Here is a 20,593-nt window from a genome sequence, read left to right as displayed (position 1 = left end):
TTTTCCAGAAATCCTGGTTGAAGGATTACGGATTCCCTGCTTATTCCCACCTGATTACCGGGATCCTTCCAACCAGGACTTCTGGAAAATCTGGGAATTTTCGGGAAAGTTTACGTATTTTTGCCGACCCTAGACGTAGCACAGTGAGTTGATATGCTCAATTGCTCATACTTCAAAGAACCGTGATTATAGCTAGCTAAGCTAACAAAACAATGTAACCAGATGGATTATTAGCTAGACTAGCATACCTGCTAATTTTATCCTGTAACATAAACATGAATAGCCGCCCTAGGGCCTTTCCTATATGTATTGCACTACTTTAAATGTCCTCTACAAGTTTGAATGTAGCCTACTATGTTGTAGAAAGTAACTAATATTGTATAATCACTAGTATGCTGACCGTTTAGTCTAATAGCATTACAGATGCCACCCAACACATCTGAACCAGCCATTACTAGCCATTATAAAGCTCTCCGGTCATCTTTGGTTTCGGATTAGCCGGTCGTTGTTTAATGGACATTTGACTGAGAATCTTCTAAGGTGTGTCCCAAATGGCATGCCATTACCTCTATAGTGCACTACTTTTTTAGCAGAGCCCTATGGGCCCTAGTCAAAATTAGTGCACTACAAAGGGAATAGAATGCCTCCCTAGGGTTTTTCAATTATTGTTTAAGTTGACAAAAAGCCCTCCAGGAGTTACGTTGAAGACCCCTGGGATGAGAAAAGTAGGTAATGTAGCATTTAGTAACAGCATGGGACTTACACCAGGGCTGAGTCCCAAATGACACCCTATTCCCTATATAGTGCACTACTTTTGACCAGAGTCTTATGGGTCCTGGTCTAAAGTAGTGCACTATAAAGGGAATAGGGCACCATTTGGAACGTGAACCCTGATCTATTCAAAGTAGGGTGGAGACTAAACTAACTGAAGTCTGTTTCAAACCAGGAATAGTTCAGTTGGAGGAGTTAATCAGGAATAGTTCTGTTGGAGAAGTTCATCAGGAATAGTTCTGTTGGAGGAATTAATCAGGAATAGTTCAGTTGGAGGAGTTAATCAGGAATAGTTAAGTTGCAGGAGTTAATCAGGAATAGTTCTGTTGGAGGAGTTAATCAGGAATAGTTCAGTTGGAGGAGTTAATCAAGAATAGTTCAGTTGGAGGAGTTAATCAGGAATAGTTCAATCAGGAATAGTTCTGTTGGAGGAGTTCATCAGGAATAGTTCAGTTGGAGGAGTTCATCAGGAATAGTTCTGTTGGAGGAGTTCATCATGTCCTTTGATTGGTCGTAGAATGATCTGAAGGCAAGCATGGAAATCTGAAAAAATGGTTCAGAAAAAAGGAGAGGAGGAGGAGAGGGAGGAGGGGAGGGAGGAGAGGAGAGGAGAGGAGGGAGGGGGAGGAGAGGAGAGGAGGGAGGAGGGGGAGAGGAGAGGAGAGGAGAGGAGGGGAGAGGAGAGGAGAGGAGAGGAGAGGAGAGGAGAGGAGAGGAGAGGAGAGGAGAGGAGAGGAGAGCTCGAAAGAGCTCCTATATAAACTTCACCACCTTCCTCCTCTTCCTCCTCCCATGTTATCTAAATTGTCTGATGAAAAGTTCATTAGAAAAGTCCCCGAAACCTTCCAAGCACCACTGCTGCTCAGTGAAATCAACTTCCTCATCAGGTAGTGACATCACTTCCAGACGTGTGACCTCATCAAGTGGTTGGAGCTTTGAATCATTGGTCCTCCCATGTGCTGACCGCCGTATCCCATCATGCCGTTGGTGCCGTAGAAGTTCACCCCTGCCATGTGCTGGGTCATCTGGTGGGAAAAACACACGTGCACGCACACACACATGCACACACGCAAACACACACAGATTTTAATACTTTAATCAAATGTTATGCAAACATCCAGTTACACAAACATATTGCCTCACAGAAACACACTCAAACACACACTCATTTCCTCACACACGGTCCTCACAAGTATAGGAATACAAAACACACACACATTCCAGGTTGTGTATCTCACCTCAGTGATGTTGCACTGTCGCTGCTGATCCTGCTGTACTCCGTACACCTGCTGAAGCACGGACGCCACTCCTCCCATCATGCCTTTCGGTTGATGTCCCATGATGCTTTGTTGCTGTGATCCCATGATGCCGTTATGTTGCACTCCCATCATGCCGTTCTGCTGAGCTCCCATCATGCCGTTCTGCTGAGCTCCCATCATGCCGTTCTGCTGAGCTCCCATCATGCCGTTCTGCTGAGCTCCCATCATGCCGTTCTGCTGAGCTCCCATCATGCCGTTCTGCTGAGCTCCCATCATGCCGTTCTGCTGAGCTCCCATCATGCCGTTCTGCTGAGCTCCCATCATGCCGTTCTGCTGAGCTCCCATCATGCCGTTCTGCTGAGCTCCCATCATGCCGTTCTGCTGAGCTCCCATCATGCCGTTCTGCTGTGCTCCCATCATGCCGTTCTGCTGAACTCCCATGAGGCCGTTCTGCTGAACTCCCATCATGACGTTCTGCTGAACCGTCATGCTGTGTGGCACTCCTGCCATGAACGGGGATGTGTTGACTGCTTGCCCCATGACACCCTGTTGAGCCATAAAGCCGTTCTGCTGTGCTGCCACCATTCCGTTCTGCTGAGCTCCCATAATGCTTTGCTGCCCTCCCATCACGCCGTTCTGCTGCTGACCACTCAGGGCCATCATGGAGTGTGATGTCACCATGCCTCCTCCCATCGCTCCCCCCTGTGTGGCCAGGGAATGGTACGATCCGTAGTAGCCCAGCTGGGCAGGGTTCATGTACAGGCCAGCTGGAGACACAAAGTTAAGCCACTCGTTAGAGTAAAAGTTGATAGGCTGGGCATGTTCCGTGAACTATTATTAGACTTGATTCAAAATGATAGTTAGTAAAAGACAGTTAGGAAAAACGATAGTGGCCACTTTTTTTTTTACTCAAGTACAGGCCAGCTGGAGGTACAAACATATACAGACAAGAAACACAGCTAAGCCACTGATTTAAAATAACACAACCTAGGTTCATTTACAGCAGCTGTAATAGGTGTAGATGAAAAGGTCCAGAGATGCTCTAATTGTTGATAACACACAGATACTTTGACTTTGTAGAAAATCACCAAGGACATCAACGATGATCGACACATGAACAACTACACAGTGACCTCTTCTCTTACCGCGTGCAGCCAGGTTCTGGTGCGACGTGGGTGGGGTGGCGTAGAGGGAGAGGATGGAGTCCTTGGACATCTTTCTCCTAGAGCCCTCCTGTCTGGGTGCTGAGTCCAGGAACAGGCTGAGGTTCTTGGGTACCGACGAGGCCACACAACCCCTGGGCATGGAGCTACCCACCGGCTGGAGAGAGGAGAGATTATTACACAGGGTAAGTGTGTGTGTGCATGTGTGTTTGTGCATGTGTGTGTGTGTTTGTGTGTGTCTGTCTGTGTATAACTCTCTCTGAATCTCACTGTGTTCTTGGTGTAGGTGGTGGAGGAAGAGGCAGGCAGAGAGTTGAATAGATCCCGGCCAGAGTGCACCGTAGTTGTGTTAGCCACCGCAGGACTCCCCCTCTCTCCAGGGCTGGATCTACCATTAGATACAGCAGCATTGGGAGCAAGATCATCTGAAAGATAGAGAGGAGAGAGAGAATCAAAACAGGAACATTTTACATTTGGCTAGAAATTCAAAAGGAAATTATCTAAACTGAGAAAAATGTCCTCCTGTGTGCTACCTATATCACCCCACTAGAATCCTCATCCTTTAATGAAGACAGCTTCTCCATCCTGGAGGGAGAAATCAATCATTTCCAGACCCAGGGACATGTACTAGTCTGTGGCGACCTAAATGCCAGAACTGGACAAGAACCTGACACCCTCAGCACACAGGGGGACAAACACCTACCTGGAGGTGACAGCATTCCCTCCCCCATATGCCCCCCTAGGCACAACTACGACAACATAACCAACAGAAACGGGTCACAACTCCTGCAGCTCTGTCGCACGCTGGTTCTGTACATAGTCAATGGTAGGCTTCGAGGGGACTCCTATGGTAGGTACACCTATAGCTCATCTCTTGGTAGTAGTACAGTAGACTACTTTATCACTGACCTCAACCCAGAGTCTCTCAGAGCGTTCACAGTCAGCCCACTGACAACCCTATCAGACCACAGCAAAATCACAGTCTACTTGAACAGAGCAATACTCAATCATGAGGCATCAAAGCCAAAAAAACGTAATAATATTAAGAAATGCTATAGATGGAAGGAAAGTAGTGTCGAAACCTACCAAAAAACTATTAGGCAACAACAAATCCAATCCCTTTTAGACAACTTCCTGGACAAAACGTTCCACTGTAATAGTGAAGGTGTAAACTTGGCAGTAGAAAACCTAAACAGTATATTTGACCTTTCAGCTTCCCTATCAAATCTAAAAATCTCTAACAGATACCCAAAGAAAAGTAACAACAGTGATAAATGGTTTGATGAATAATGCAAAAACCTAAGAAAGAAATTGAGAAACCTATCCAACCAAAAACATAGAGACCCAGAAAACCTGAGCCTACGCCTTCAATATGGTGAATCACTAAAACAATACAGAAATACACTACGGAAAAAGGAACAGCATGTCAGAAATCAGCTCAATGTCATTGAAGAATCCATAGACTCTAACCACTTCTGGGAAAATTGGAAAACCCTAAACAAACAACAACACGAAGAGCTATCTATCCAAAATGGAGATGTATGGGTAAACCACTTCTCCAATCTTTTTGGCCCTATAACAAAGAACAAACAGCAAAAAAATATACATGATCAAATGAAAATCTTCGAATCAACTATTAAAGACTACCAGAACCCACTGGATTCTCCAATTACATTGAATGAACTACAGGACAAAATACAAACACTCCAAACCAAAAAGGCCTGTGGTGTTTATGGTATCCTAAATGAAATGATAAAATATACAGACCACAAATTCCAGTTGGCGATACTTAAACTCTTTAACATCATTATTAGCTCTGGGATCTTCCCCAATATTTGGAACCAAGGACTGATCACCCCAATCCACAAAAAAGGAGACACATTTGACCCCAATAACTACCGTGGGATATGTGTCAACAGCAACCTTGGGAAAATCCTCTGCATTATCATTAACAGCAGACTAGTTCATTTCCTCAGTGAAAACAATGTACTGAGCAAATGTCAAATTGGCTTTTTACCAAATTACCCTACGACCGACCACGTATTCATCCTGCACACCCTAATTGACAAACAAACAAACCAAAACAAAGGCAAAGAATTCTCATGCTTTGTTGATTTCAAAAAAGCTTTTGACTCAATTTGGCATGAGGGTCTGCTATAGAAATTGATGGAAAGTGGGGTTGGGGGAAAAACATACGACATTATAAAATCCATGTACACAAACAACAAGTGTGCGGTTAAATTGGCAAAAAACACACACATTTCTTTCCACAGGGCCGTGGGGTGAGACAGGGATGCAGTTTAAGCCCCACCCTCTTCAACATATATATCAACGAATTGGCAAGGGCACTAGAACAGTCTGCAGCACCCGGCCTCACCCTACTAGAATCTGAAGTCAAATGTCTACTGTTTGCTGATGATCTGGTGCTTCTGCCACCAACCAAGGAGGGCCTACAGCAGCACCTAGATCTTCTGCACAGATTCTGTCAGACCTGGGCCCTGACAGTAAATCTCAGTAAGACAAAACTAATGGTGTTCCAAAAAAGGTCCAGTTGCCAGGACCACAAAAACAAATTCCATCTAGACACTGTTGCCCTAGAGCACACAAAAAACTATACATACCTCGGCCTAAACATCAGCGCCACAGGTAACTTCCACAAAGCTGTGAACGATCTGAGAGACAAGGCAAGAAGGGCCTTCTATGCCATCAAAAGGAACATAAAATTCGACATACCAATTAGGATCTGGCTAAAAATACTTGAATCATTTATAGAACCCATTGCCCTTTATGGTTGTGAGGTTTGGTTCCGCTCACCAACCAAGAATTCACAAAATGGGACAAACACCAAATTGAGACTCTGCATGCAGAATTCTGCAAAAATATCCTCAGTGTACAACGAAAAACACAAAATAATGCATGCAGAGCAGAATTAAGCCGATACTCGCTAATTATCAAAATCCAGAAAAGAGCCATTAAATTCTATAACCACTTAAAAGGAAGCGATTCCCAAACCTTCCATAACAAAGCCATCACCTACAGAGACATGAACTTGGAGAAGAGTCCCCTAAGTAAGCTGGTCCTAGGGCTCTGTTCACAAACACAAACAGACCCCACAGAGCCCCAGGACAACAACACAATTAGACCCAACCAAATCATGAGAAAACAAAAAGATAATTACTTGACACATTGGAAAGAACAAAAAAACAGAGCAAACTAGAATGCTATTTGGCCCTAAACAGAGAGTACACAGTGGCAGAATACCTGACCACTGTGACTGACCCAAACTTAAGGAAAGCTTTGACTATGTACAGACTCAGTGAGCATAGCCTTGCTATTGAGAAAGGCCGCCGTAGGCAGACCTGGCTCTCAAGAGAAGACAGGCTCTGTGCACACTGCCCACAAAATGAGGTGGAAACTGAGCTGCACTTCCTAACCTCCTGCCAAATGTATGACCATTTTAGAGACACATATTTCCCTCAGATTACAGCGATCCACAAAGAATTTGAAAACAAACCCAATTTTGATAAACTCCCTTATCTACTGGGTGAAAAACCACAGTGTGCCATCACAGCTGCAAGATTTGTGACCTGTTGCCACAAGAAAAGGGCAACCAGTGAAGAACAAACACCATTGTAAATACAACCCATATTTATGTTTATTTATTTTCCCATTTGTACTTTAACTATTTGCACATCGTTACAACACTGTATATATACATAATATGACATTTGAAATGTCTTTATTCTTTTGGAACTTCTGAGTGTAATGTTTACTGTTAATATTTATTGTTTATTTCACTTTTGTTTACTATCTACTTCACTTGCTTTGGCAATGTTAACATACCATGCCAATAAAGCCCTTAGAATTGAATTGAATTGAATTGAATTGAGAGAGAGATAGAAAGAGAGACAGACAGACAGATGGAGAGAGAGAGAGAGAGAGAGAGAGAGAGAGAGAGAGAGAGATGATGGGTTATAGAGGGAGTAGAAGTATGTTGTTGAGTTGAGAAAAGTAGTGTTTTTGGACACGTCAGCACTGTTTAGAAGACTATAGCCTGATTATATTTAACATTTTAGCAGACGCTCTTATCCAGAGCGACTTACAGTTAGTGAGTGCATACATTTTTTATACTGGAATCGAACCCACAACCCTGCCGTTGCAAATGCCATGCTCTACCAACTGAGCTACATCCCTGCCGGCCATTCCCTCCCCTACCCTGGACGAATTGTGCGCCGCCCCATGGGTCTCCAGGTCGCGGCCGGCTCCGACAGAGCCTGGATTCGAACCAGGATCTCTAGTAGCACAGCTAGCACTGCGATGCAGTGCCTTAGACCACTGCGCCACTCAGGCTTTTTGTGCTCTTTCCAACATGTTTAGCTTGACAATTAATAATGGAGTTGGCAAGAGCACAAACATATTTGGGACCAGGCTAATGTTGACCATTTCTGTTGAGAGCCATTTGTATGTGAGTATGTGTAGAGAGGTGTACTGATAGCATACCAAGTCCTAGGAGGTCTGAGACAGACGGAGACTGGGTCTGTGTCTTTGGGCTGTTTTCTCTCTTCTGAAAGAGTCAACAACAAAAACAGCATGGCATGAATAACTGAAGACAACAGGTTACGTACCAAACCAAGAAGATATCTGGGAGATACTAAAACACACACTAAAACTCACCAACTTCATCTTCTCAAACACTACTGGCTCCATGGGGATGTTTTCACAGCTCTTCTCTTTCTAAAGGGAGAGAGACAGAGAGAGAGAGAGAGAGAGAGAGACCAGAGAGCGAGAGAGAGAGAGAGTGAGAGAGAGAGAGAGAGAGAGAGAGAGAGAGAGAGAGAGCCAGAGAGAGAGAGAGAGAGAGAGTCATCACTGCCGGACAAACAATTGAAGAATCCCAGCCGCACACAAGCCTAAGACCACCATGCGCAATGCCAAGGGTCGGCTGGAGACATCACTGCAGTTTATTGTATTTGCATCTGAATCAATTGCAATTAAAGGCCTTAACCTCTTCATCACGAGGTTCCCCATATCAGGGGCACTCCTCCCGCAATCTCAAACAATGACGTAGTACGGTTTTTAAACATGTGTGAATACCTGAATGTTATACACTACTGGAATGAGAAGCATGTCAGCTGTGAATCTAGCTAAACTGTTGTTGCCCAAATGAAATAATATTCAGACTCCAAGCAAATATATAAGCATATAGCAAAACCAGTACTGTATTTTGAAACCGTGCATGCCCGTATATTCTTAGACAGATAACGTATTTTTCTCAACCAATCTACAGAAACGATACACCCTTCGAAAGCTGCTGCCTTCACAGATTCCAACAGTGATAGCCGTGTTCCTCAATGACCAACACTCACTAAACTATTAATCAAAGAACGTCAATAACAAACTTTCACAACAACAAACTGCGTCTTACCTTTGTTGTTTTTTGTTACCAAAAGTAGTGTCTGATCGAATAAAACCACTTGAAAAGATACTCTAGTGTCTCTCTCTCATTCCGAGTCGATTTCAATGAGTTTACATCGTTTTACCAAGAATGTGTTTGAAGATGAAGTCAGTAGTTTGTTTCAATCACAACAGGCACTGTTTTGTCGCCATTTTCTGGATATATGATGCAATCCGAGTGGCTTGAAATTGTGCTAATTTAATTCTACTGATCCAGAGCTTTCGATAGAGGGGTCACATCAAAATCGACCAACCGGTTGTTGAAATATCCAAGTGCGCACCTCATTGTATCATATCAGTTGACTTGCTGCATTACGCACGGTTACGCAGAGCGCAAAACGGCACATGAATTTCAGAGGTAAAACGCAAAGTTTATAAAAAATATGTCAGGCTCTAGTAACAAATATACAGTTACAAAGGCGTTAGCAATTGTAACAGATGAAAGTTGATCCCCATTGACTCTGAATCGGACGATGAGGACCTGCTTAGACCGGACGAACCAGACCCCAACGACGAGAACGACGGTTATCGTGTCTAGGGCCCTACTCAAGCATCGGAAGAGTATGTAATCCCATTGTTATGTATTACTTCTAATACTACTATTGCTCATTTATTGTATGAGAACAAAAACATTAAATTTTCTAAAATATCTATTTGAGTAACTGAAGCTCAACGTAAGTTAGCGCTAGCTAGCTTAGCCTAGCGGCCCACACGCAAGTTTACTTACAATAGAACGCTATGTGTATTATTTCTTGTCACTGAATTATCACTTAAGTCAACCTTCTCATAGTTCTAACTATTTATTTTATATATCTGACTGTTTTGAGTCAGATTTGTCAATGAATGGATACAAGTGTGTTTTAGTCATGATTTTATTTTCTCTTTTGTCTTGTTTGCACAGTGAAGATGATTATAGGGGTGATGAGCCACAGCCAGAGCATCTGCTTCCTCAGCCACAGCTTCCCCTTTCTCAGGCAGAGCCTCCTCTTCCTCAGGCAGAGCCTCCTCTTCCTCAGCCTGGCCGCTTGTCTAGACAACGCACTTTTGCTCCCCTCCCTCAGCCACGGTCTTCATCGGACACTGAGTCCCCTGTAAAGAGCCCTCAACCCAAAAGAAAAGGGAAAGCTTTCTCAAAAGTCAGCGCATCCAAGTCAGCGTGGTGGAGGTAGGCCTGCCACTCCAAGAGTCGGGGAGGAAGAAGAGGAAGAGGAAGACAGGTGGCATAATAGAGAAGAGAATGATGAACGACCAGACCCAATCCGGTTTATGCGCACCAGAGTCCCAGGCCCCTCAATCGACACCACTGCGTCATGGTCTCCCCCTTTTCACTCTTTCAACTGTTTCGAAGAAGTTCAGGGAAAAGCTACTCACAGAAATGGTGAGCTTTGCTAAACAGTCTGAACCACAACCTCCACCTACGACCACCACCAACATCCTGCATGCCAGAATACTATGGTGACGGTGCCAGCAAAGACAGGAAGAACTGTAGGAGACGTCTGGATGTTGGCGTCCCCAAAGTGAAAACACCTGTGTACTGCAGGAAGTGCCAAGTCCCTTTGTGTCTTACATCAAAGCGTAACAGTTTCAAGGATTGGCACGACAGCAAGTTTTAGGGTGAAAAGAGTCTTCATTTTGTGTGACAACCCACCCAAGGACACCATATCATTGTTTATAGTTTTGGGATGTGTGGACTTTTTGTTTTTTTTAATTTGTTGTTTATAGTTTCTAATAAATCTGCTCAGTTTGGAGTCAAACTTTCCCATTGTATGGTTTATTTCAATGGGAACACGTATAGAGGTCTGGGAGAACATGGGAAACAACATCATAACAGTTGTATTTTGATGGAATGTACACATATAGTGATATGTTAGTGAAATTAAATGCCTTTTGTTGTCTGGTACCTGATAAAAGTCAAATGGCACTGATGGTGCCCAAATCTACCCGAATGTCTCCATTTGGTAATCCGCCTAAACATACTTCAACTAAAACCCCGACAACTTTGGTTTATTTTACTCTACTGGCATCAAACTTCACATAAGTACTCATCAGATATTGGGCTGATATATGGTCCCATAGTGTTTAGGGGCTGCAGCTGATATTGGGCTATGGTCCCATAGTGTTTAGGGGCTGCAGCTGATATTGGGCTATGGTCCCATAGTGTTTAGGGGCTGCAGCTGATATTGGGCTGTGGTCCCATAGTGTTTAGGGGCTGCAGCTGATATTGGGCTATGGTCCCATAGTGTTTAGGGGCTGCAGCTGATATTGGGCTATGGTCCCATAGTGTTTAGGGGCTGCAGCTGATATTGGGCTATGGTCCCATAGTGTTTAGGGGCTGTAGCTGATATTGGGCTATGGTCCCATAGTGTTTAGGGGCTGCAGCTGATATTGGGCTGTGGTCCCATAGTGTTTAGGGGCTGCAGCTGATATTGGGCTATGGTCCCATAGTGTTTAGGGGCTGCAGCTGATATTGGGCTATGGTCCCATAGTGTTTAGGGGCTGCAGCTGATATTGGGCTGTGGTCCCATAGTGTTTAGGGGCTGCAGCTGATATTGGGCTATGGTCCCATAGTGTTTAGGGGCTGCAGCTGATATTGGGCTATGGTCCCATAGTGTTTAGGGGCTGCAGCTGATATTGGGCTGTGGTCCCATAGTGTTTAGGGGCTGCAGCTGATATTGGGCTATGGTCCCATAGTGTTTAGGGGCTGCAGCTGATATTGGGCTGTGGTCCCATAGTGTTTAGGGGCTGCAGCTGATATTGGGCTATGGTCCCATAGTGTTTAGGGGCTGCAGCTGATATTGGGCTGTGGTCCCATAGTGTTTAGGGGCTGCAGCTGATATTGGGCTGTGGTCCCATAGTGTTTAGGGGCTGCAGCTGATATTGGGCTGTGGTCCCATAGTGTTTAGGGGCTGCAGCTGATATTGGGCTGTGGTCCCATAGTGTTTAGGGGCTGCAGCTGCATAAGTCCAATACATTATTCCCTATAAAACCTGAAGTTACTTTCAGGCGGAATCAAAACCTCCCAATTGATGCTGTGTTCTAGCTTCATGTACTCTGTCACAGTAATACCCACATTTATTATTTCACTTCAAGATACATCTCCCATGTGTTACCTTTCTTCTGCTACCAAGATTATGTTTATAGCCCTTGTCGTTTTGGAGATATACTCTATTCAATTTGGGCATGCATTTTCAAGGCAGGCACTTTAGCCAGGTGCCTAGTGATGAAGAGGTTAATTAATTATTTAAATGAACGGTGTGTGTGTGTGTGTGTGTGTGTGTGTGTGAGTGTGCGTGTGTGCTTGTGTGTGTGTCTGTGTGTGTGTGTGTGTGTGTGTGTGTGTGTGTATCCAGACTCACTCTAAGCCTGTTGACGTCTAGGACCTTGTCCATGTACTTCTTCTTATCATATTTGTCCCGGATAAACATCTCTGCTGACCTACACAGGAGGGTTAAGGAAAGAGACCGCAGGTCTGCATCACACACACAGTATACACACACACACACACACACACACACACACACACACACACACACACACACACACACACACACACACACACACACACACACACCCACACACACACACACACACACACACACACAGGGCTGTAAGAATACTGGTCCGTCTCTGGTCGTATGAAACACTCTGGTAGGAAAGCTTCATAGAGTCGTCTGGCCTTGGCGTTCCCCATCTCCTGAACACACTGCAGACAGACAGACAGACAGACAGACAGGCATAGTTAATTAATAACATCTCCTGAACACACTGCAGACAGACAGACAGAGTTAGTTAATAACACATCTCCTACGGAAGCCCTGAAGCCCAAGGCAAAAAAAATAAAAATAACTAACTTAGACTCTTGGAATTATCTCATTTGAACGACTTAGTATCTTGTTCAAATTACTTAGTATCTCGTTTGAACGACTTAGTAAAAAAAAAAATACTTGAGCGTGGAGCGAGGAGCAGAGAGGCCTTCTCTCCAGCTTCAACCTCTCTCTGGTAGCACCAGCTGGTCCTGCTCAGCCACAAGCTGCCTAGAACACTGCATTTCTATTATATATTTTATTATTATTATTATTATTAGGCCTATTCAGTTGTAATGATTTAGCCTACCCCACCCACAGTAGCCTATATCTAGTTTATACTCTACTTTCTAACATTAGGATGTGTAGTTTCTATTTTGAAGGACTTCAAATGTATTAAGGAATGTTTTAGGTAGACAATGCGTAGGGCAACTGTAAAATGTATTTTCGTTTTTCTATTGGGATAGAAACACCATAATAAAAATCAATTTAATTAAAGCTAAAAGATCATAAATAAATCATAAAATAATAAAGGCCTTTCATAAACAAAAGGGAAATAATTAAGCTCAAACTGCAGCGGTGAAATGATTTGTGCACAGAAGCCCCAACAAGCTTCACATTGAGCATGGGAAATTGAGCATGGAAAATGCGCTCTACAAATGAAATATTATGATTATTATTATTATAAAGACAGAAAAATACACATGTAAAAGCTGAAATACATAAAGGAATATTAATGGGGATATAGTATAAACAAGAGAAATGAGAATGGAAGACTAACATTTAAAAATACATTGAGATGAAGATGCCCCAGTGTGTGGATACTATTTCATTTAAAAAATATATATTTCATACAGCGTCTATTGTGCTATTTATTTGTTTTGATTGGAGAAAGAAAACAAGTAGGCTGCCAGTGCAACAAACCTTAGTGAACCTTAGTGAACTTATTTACAGAAGATATATACAGAATAATACATGCAGGAGCAAATCAGCCTGAATATCAGGACGCATAACTGCAACGCGTTTCGACTACTAATTCATACGCATGTTGCATCTGAAAGTGTTCTTTAGACATTGCAACCCCTCTGTCCCCACGAAAGGTGTGTTTAGGGCTCCCTCTACATTCATTCCCCCTGGACCTATTGACCCGGCTGTGGATACCTACTAAAGACTGGTGAGTAAAGGCATATCCAAGCTAGAGGCAATAGGAAATGTCAGAAAGAACTTTACCTGCTCGGAGAAAACAAGCCCTTAAATCTCCAGAATGACACATCTATAGTCATCCTCCCAGCGGACAAGTGAGGCGCTGTTACTTCTTCCCGCTAATAAAAACGACTCCACACAACATTGTTGTCCAAATAATCTGTGCGCACCGCAGACATTGTTTTGCCCAGTAAGTAGCTTTGACTATATCTTGAATAGTAAGGTAGTAATACTTTATTATTATTATTATTATTATTATTATTATTATTACTGCTACTACTGCATGAGGCTATAAAACTGCATGCCACAGCAAGTTGATCCCTGCAATGGGAGGATTGAATTTGCAACCCGTCTGCCAAATCCATCCATTACGCACTGTTCTCCCTTATCATCAAATTAATAGGTCGTTTTCGTCGGTGCTATTGAAAATCGGATAGCTTCCTTATGTTTCAGTAAACCCCTCTCCTCTCCTCTCCGCTCCTCTCCTCTCCTCTCCTCTCCTCTCCTCTCCTCTCCTCTCCTCTCCTCTCCTCTCCTCTCCTCTCTTTCTCCTTCTCCTCTCCTCTCCTCTCCTCTCCCCACATCCTCTCCTCACAACCTCTCCTCTCCTCTCCTCTCCTCTCCTCTCTCCTCACAACCTCTCCTCTCCTCTCCTCTCTCCTCCTCTCCTCTCCCATCTCCTCTCCTCTCCCCTCACATCCTCTCATCAAAACCTCTCCTCTCTCCTCTACTCTCTCCTCTCCTCTCCCCTCTTCTCTTCTCTCCCCTCTCATCTCCTCTCCTCTCCTCTTCTCTCCCCTCTCATCTCCTCTCTTTTCCTCTCCTCTCTCATCTCCTCTTTCCTCTCTCCTCTCCTCTTACATCTTCTCCTCTCCTCTCCTCTCCTCTCCTCTCCCTCTCCTCTCTCTCCTCTCCTCTCCTCCTCTCCTCTCCTCTCCTCTCCACTCCTCTCCTCTCCCTTCGCCTCCCTTCTCCTCTCCTATCCTCTCCTCTCTCCTCTCCTCACATCTTCACCTCTCCTCACATCCTCTCCTCTCTTCTCCTCTCTTCTCCTCTCCGCTCCTCTCTCCTCACAACCTCTCTCCTCTCCTCTCCTCTCCCCTCCTCTCCTCTCTCTCCCCTCCTCTCCTCTCCTCTCCTCTCCTCAAATCCTCTCCTCTCCTCTCCTCTCCTCTCCTCTCCTCTCCTCTCCTCTCCTCTCCTCTCCTCTCCTCTCTCCCTCTCCTCTCCTCTCCTCTCCTCTCCCTCTCCTCTCCTCTCCTCTCCTCTCCTCTCTCTCTCTCCTCTCCTCTCTCCTCAAAACCTCTCCTCTCCTCTCTCCTCAAAACCTCTCCTCTCCTCTCCTCTCCTCTCCTCTCCTCTCCTCTCCTCTCCTCTCCTCTCCTCTCCTCTCCTCTCCTCTCCTCTCCTCTCCTCTCCTCTCCTCTCCTCTCCTCTCAAAATGGAGAAGAAGGTTAGATAAAGACAAATTGAGGGGGTTTGATTAATTTATTTGTTCTCTTAACCTCACCGCGGCACCGTGTAGCCGTGTAGGCGTGTAGGCGTGTTTTGCACCGGCTGAAATTTGATTGCATTCGGAAATGTGCTGCCTCCCGGGCATGAGCCAGGTGCCCCGCTCTGGCCAACGGCGAAGTCGGCTCAAAACAAAAGTGACGTAGTTAAGCATGTGTAGTAATGAGTAGGATTTTATGTAGGAAAATCGGATAGCTTCCTTATGTTTCAGTAAACCCCTCTCCTCTCCTCTCCTCTCCTCTCCTCTCCTCTCCTCTCCTCTCCTCTCCTCTCCTCTCCTCTCCTCTCCTCTCCTCTCCTCTCCTCTCCTCTCCTCTCCTCTCCTCTCCTCTCCTCTCCCCACATCCTCTCCTCACAACCTCTCCTCTCCTCTCCTCTCTCCTCACAACCTCTCCTCTCCTCTCCTCTCCTCTCTCCTCTCTCCTCTCCCCTCACATCCTCTCCTCTCCCATCTCCTCTCCTCTCCCCTCACATCCTCTCATCAAAACCTCTCCTATCTCCTCTAGTAATACTTTATAGTAATACTTTCTCCTCTCCCCTCACATCCTCTCCTCTCCCATCTCCTCTCCTCTCCCCTCACATCCTCTCATCAAAACCTCTCCTCTCTCCTCTACTCTCTCCTCTCCTCTCCCCTCTTCTCTTCTCTCCCCTCTCATCTCCTCTCCTCTCCTCTTCTCTCCCCTCTCATCTCCTCTCTTTTCCTCTCCTCTCCTCTCCTCTCTTTTCCTCTCATCTCCTCTTTCCTCTCTCCTCTCCTCTTACATCTTCTCCTCTCCCTTCTCCTCTCCTCTCCTCTCCTCTCCTCTCCTCTCCTCTCCTCTCCTCTCCTCTCCTCTCCTCTCCTCTCCTCTCCTCTCCTCTCCTCTCCTCTCCTCTCCTCTCCTCTCCTCTCCCTTCGCCTCCCTTCTCCTCTCCTATCCTCTCCTCTCTCCTCTCCTCACATCTTCACCTCTCCTCACATCCTCTCCTCACAACCTCTCCTCTCTTCTCCTCTCTTCTCCTCTCCGCTCCTCTCTCCTCACAACCTCTCTCCTCTCCTCTCCTCTCTCTCCCTCCTCCCTCCTCTCCTCTCCTCTCTCCTCTCCCTCCCTCCCCTCTCCTCTCCTCTCCTCAAATCCTCTCCTCTCCTCTCCCTCTCCTCTCCTCTCCTCTCTCCTCTCCTCCTCTCCTCTCCTCTCTCTCTCCTCTCCCTCTCCTCTCCTCTCCTCTCCTCTCCTCTCCTCTCCTCTCAAAATGGAGAAGAAGGTTAGATAAAGACAAATTGAGGGGGTTTGATTAATTTATTTGTTCTCTTAACCTCACCGCGGCACCGTGTAGGCGTGTAGGCGTGTAGGCGTGTTTTGCACCGGCTGAAAGTTGATTGCATTCGGAATTGTGCTGCCTCCCGGGCGTGAGCCAGGTGCCCCGCTCTGGCCAACGGCGAAGTCGGCTCAAAACAAAAGTGACGTAGTTAAGCATGTGTAGTAATGAGTAGGATTCTATGTAGGAAAATCGGATAGCTTCCTTATGTTTCAGTAAACCCCTCTCCTCTCCTCTCCTCTCCCTCCTCTCCTCTCCTCTCCTCTCCTCTCCTCTCTCCTCTCCTCTCCTCTCCTCTCCTCTCCTCTCCCTCTCCTCTCCCTCCTCCTCCTCTCCTCTCCTCTCTCTCTCCCTCCCTCTCCCCACATCCTCTCTCACAACCTCTCCCTCTCTCTCCTCTCTCCTCACAACCTCTCCTCTCCCTCCCTCTCCTCTCTCCTCTCTCATCTCCTCACATCCTCTCTCCTCTCCCATCTCCTCTCCTCTCCCCTCACATCCTCTCATCAAAACCTCTCCTCTCTCCTCTACTCTCTCCTCTCCTCTCCCCTTTTCTCTTCTCTCCCCTCTCATCTCCTCTCCTCTTCTCTCCCCTCTCATCTCCTCTCTTTTCCCCTCCTCTCTCATCTCCTCTTTCCTCTCTCCTCTCCTCTTACATCTTCTCCTCTCCCTTCTCCCTCTCCTCTCCTCTCCTCTCCTCTCCTCTCCTCTCCTCTCCTCTCCTCTCCTCTCCCTTCGCCTCCCTTCTCCTCTCCTATCCTCTCCTCTCTCCTCTCCTCACATCTTCACCTCTCCTCACATCCTCTCCTCACAACCTCTCCTCTCTTCTCCTCTCCGCTCCTCTCTCCTCACAACCTCTCTCCTCTCCTCTCCTCTCCCCTCCTCTCCCCTCCTCTCCTCTCTCCTCTCCCCTCCTCTCCTCTCCTCAAATCCTCTCCTCTCCTCTCCTCTCCTCTCCTCTCCTCTCCTCTCCTCTCTCTCTCCTCTCTCTCTCAAAACCTCTCCTCTCCTCTCCTCTCTCCTCAAAACCTCACCTCTCCTCTCCTCTCCTCTCCTCTCCTCTCTCTCCTCTCCTCTCCTCTCTCTCTCTCCTCTCCTCTCCTCTCCTCTCCTCCTTTCCTTTCCTCTCCTCTCTCTCCTCTCCTCTCCTCTCCTCTCCTCTCCTCTCCTCTCCTCTCCTCTCAAAATGGAGAAGAAGGTTAGATAAAGACAAATTGAGGGGGTTTGATTAATTTATCTGCCTTTCCAATGAAAACTGAGTTTGAAAATTAAAAACATATATTTTATGGAAAGAGATGTTTTATGTTTCTGGATGATGCACCATGCTGCCTTCTTGACAACATGACCGAGGAGTGAGCAGCGATTTGAAACAGGTGCTCCTCCCTCCCCAGTTTCACAGATGACGTGACAGGCCATCGCTCGGTTCAACCCGGCCAGCGTAAAGGAACTCCCTCAGTGAGATTGAGCCATAGACACACACATCTTTTGTGAAATTCACTGCACCGCACTCTAGCAGATGATCACATGACCAGTTTGACATCTGACCTCTATCTGTTCCTGTGTCCATTGGTCCAGGTTGACAGACTTGACCCTGGAGATGTGGACGCCCAGGTTCCTGTGGATCCCAGCACAGCGGATACAGATAAATATACCCAGGTTCCATGACGCCCATCTGGGACCTGGGGGGGGGGAGAGGAGAAAGAGAAGCTGATTAGCTTGATATCTCTGACTGACTGAACCCTATGGGCCTTGGTCAAAACCCTGAGAGGAGACTGAGAGGAGGGGGAGAGAAGGGGAGAAATACATTGGGATCATATGTGTGTGTGTGTGAGAGAGAGAGAGAGAGAGAGAGAGAGAGAGAGAGAGAGAGAGAGAGAGAGAGAGAGAGAGAGAGAGATAGAGAGAGGCCATCAAACTGCTGAACAGCTAACCCTAGCTGTCTCCCTGCACAGATCTGCACCTTAGTGACTATTTACACCCTAAAGCCTATCTACACCTTAGTGACTATTTACACCCTAAAGCCTATCTGCACCATAGTAACTATTTACACACTAAAGCCTATCTGCACCTTAGTGACTATTTACACCCTAAAGCCTATCTGCACCTTAGTGACTATTTATTCCCTAAAGCCTATCTGCACCTTAGTGACTATTTACACCCTAAAGCCTATCTGCACCGTAGTAACTATTTACACACTAAAGCCTATCTGCACCTTAGTGACTATTTACACCCTAAAGCCTATCTACACCTTAGTGACTATTTACATACTAAAGCCTATCTGCACCTTAGTGACTATTTACACACTAAAGGCTATCTGCACCTTAGTGACTATTTACACCCTAAAGCCTATCTGCACCTTAGTGACTATTTACATACTAAAGCCTATCTGCACCTTAGAGACTATTTACACACTAAAGCCTATCTGCACCTTAGTGACTATTTACACCCTAAAGCCTATCTTCACCTTAGAGACTATTTACACCCTAAAGCCTATCTGCACCTTAGTGACTATTTACATGTCACGCCCTGACGTATCGAACGCTTGTTTGTTTAGTCAGGGTGTGGAAATCTATGTGATGTTTTCTATGTTTAGGATCTAGATTCGTATTTCTATGTTTGGCCGGGTGTGATTCCCAATCAGAGGCAGCTGTCGCTCGTTGTCTCTGATTGGGGATCATACTTAAGTAGCCTGTTTGACTACTATGTTTGTGGGATCTTGTTCCTGTGTTGGGCTTGTATTTTGTGTAGCCTTGGACTTCACGTTATGTTGGTTTGTTGTTTTGTGTTTATAATAATAATAAACATGTTCACATCGCACGCTGCACCTTGGTCTGACCTGTCTCTCAACGTTCGTGACAGAAGATCCCACCAAAAACGGACAAAGCAGCGTGCCCAGGAGCAGCAGACAACCTGGACACAGGTGGGGAAGAGTTTTTGGACATGGGAGGAGATTTTGGCAGGAAAATAACCCTGGGCGAAGGAGGAGGCCCAGGCAGGAGTGGACCACAGAAGGCGTCGGTCGAGGAGGAAGCCCGAGAGACAGCCCCAATAATTTTTTTGGGGGGGGCTAAAAGGGTAGTCGGGGATCGATAGAGAAGAGCCCCGACCACTGCACTCGTGGGGGCTCAGGGAGGAGTCCTCACTGGAGGAGGACTGGGCGCGGAGAGTAAAGGACTGGTACAGTCGTAGACCTCCAGCGCCGGTTCCCAGTCCGGTACGCCTCGTGCCTGCTCCTCGCACCAAGCCAGTGGTGCGTGTTCCCAGTCCGGTACGGCCCGTGCCTGCTTCCCGCACCAAACCAGTGATGCGTGTATCCAGTCCGGTACGGCCCGTACCTGCTCCTCGCACCAAACCAGTGGTGTGTGTCGCCAGCCCGGTACGCCCCGTACCTACTCCCCGCACCAGGCCAGTAGTGCGTGTTCTCAGTCCGGCCCGGCCCGTTCCTACTCCACGCACCAAGCCAGTGGTGCGTGTTCCCAGTCCAGTACGGCCCGTTCCTGCTCCTCGCACCAAACCAGTGGTGCGTGTTCCCAGTCCAGTACGGCCCGTTCCTGCTCCTCACACCAAACCAGTGGTGCGTGTTCCCAGTCCGGCACGGCCCATGCCCGTTCCACCGGTGCCTGGTTCAGCACCGGTCAGCTGCTCCACTCCGGAGCCAGAGCTCCACTGGGGTCCAGTTCAGCTCCAGTCAGCGGCTCCACTTCAGACCCAGAAGTCAGACCCTCTCCAGGGTCGGGGCCTCCCACACCAGGGTCGTGACAGGGCTTGGTGCATCGCGGGAGGATTGCCGATCCAGGTCCAGACGTCAGCCCCTCTCCAGGTTCGGGGTCTCCCACACCAGGGTCCAGACAGGGCTTGGTGCATTGTGGGAGGAAGGAGAGGGGAAGCATCGCGCCGAGGTCCAGACCAGACCAGGGGCGCAATGGGGAGGCAGAGAGGGAGAGGTCGTCACGCCCGGAGCTGGATCCGCCTCCGAGGCGGAATTCCCACCCGGACCCTACCCTGTTATGTCAGGTTTGTGCAGTCGGAGTCCGCACCTTTGGGGGTGGCGGGGGGATACTGTCATGTCCTGACGTATGGAACTCTTGTTTGTTTAGTCAGGATGTAGAAATCTATGTAATGTTTTCTATGT

General features: G+C 46.7%; 1 protein-coding gene across 1 annotated transcript in view; it reads right to left on the bottom strand.

The window, feature by feature from the left end:
* Positions 1-1,529: 1,529 nt before the first annotated feature.
* The window catches only part of LOC121585685 (stromal membrane-associated protein 2-like), a 55,737-nt gene continuing 36,673 nt past the window's right edge, over positions 1,530-20,593 (bottom strand). Inside the window, exons 2-10 of the mRNA XM_041902012.2 lie at positions 18,007-18,140; positions 12,265-12,350; positions 12,004-12,082; positions 7,868-7,927; positions 7,694-7,757; positions 3,464-3,618; positions 3,176-3,350; positions 2,010-2,797; positions 1,530-1,796 (exon numbers count right to left, since the gene is read on the bottom strand). Coding sequence (XP_041757946.2) covers positions 1,668-1,796; positions 2,010-2,797; positions 3,176-3,350; positions 3,464-3,618; positions 7,694-7,757; positions 7,868-7,927; positions 12,004-12,082; positions 12,265-12,350; positions 18,007-18,140 — 1,670 coding nt within the window. The 3' untranslated portion in view covers positions 1,530-1,667. The remainder of the gene's footprint in view (positions 1,797-2,009; positions 2,798-3,175; positions 3,351-3,463; positions 3,619-7,693; positions 7,758-7,867; positions 7,928-12,003; positions 12,083-12,264; positions 12,351-18,006; positions 18,141-20,593) is intronic.

The sequence above is a fragment of the Coregonus clupeaformis genome, chromosome 17 (assembly GCF_020615455.1).
Source record: "Coregonus clupeaformis isolate EN_2021a chromosome 17, ASM2061545v1, whole genome shotgun sequence".
Classification (NCBI taxonomy): Eukaryota; Metazoa; Chordata; class Actinopteri; order Salmoniformes; family Salmonidae; genus Coregonus; species Coregonus clupeaformis.
This window is presented reverse-complemented; position numbering and strand designations above follow the sequence as displayed.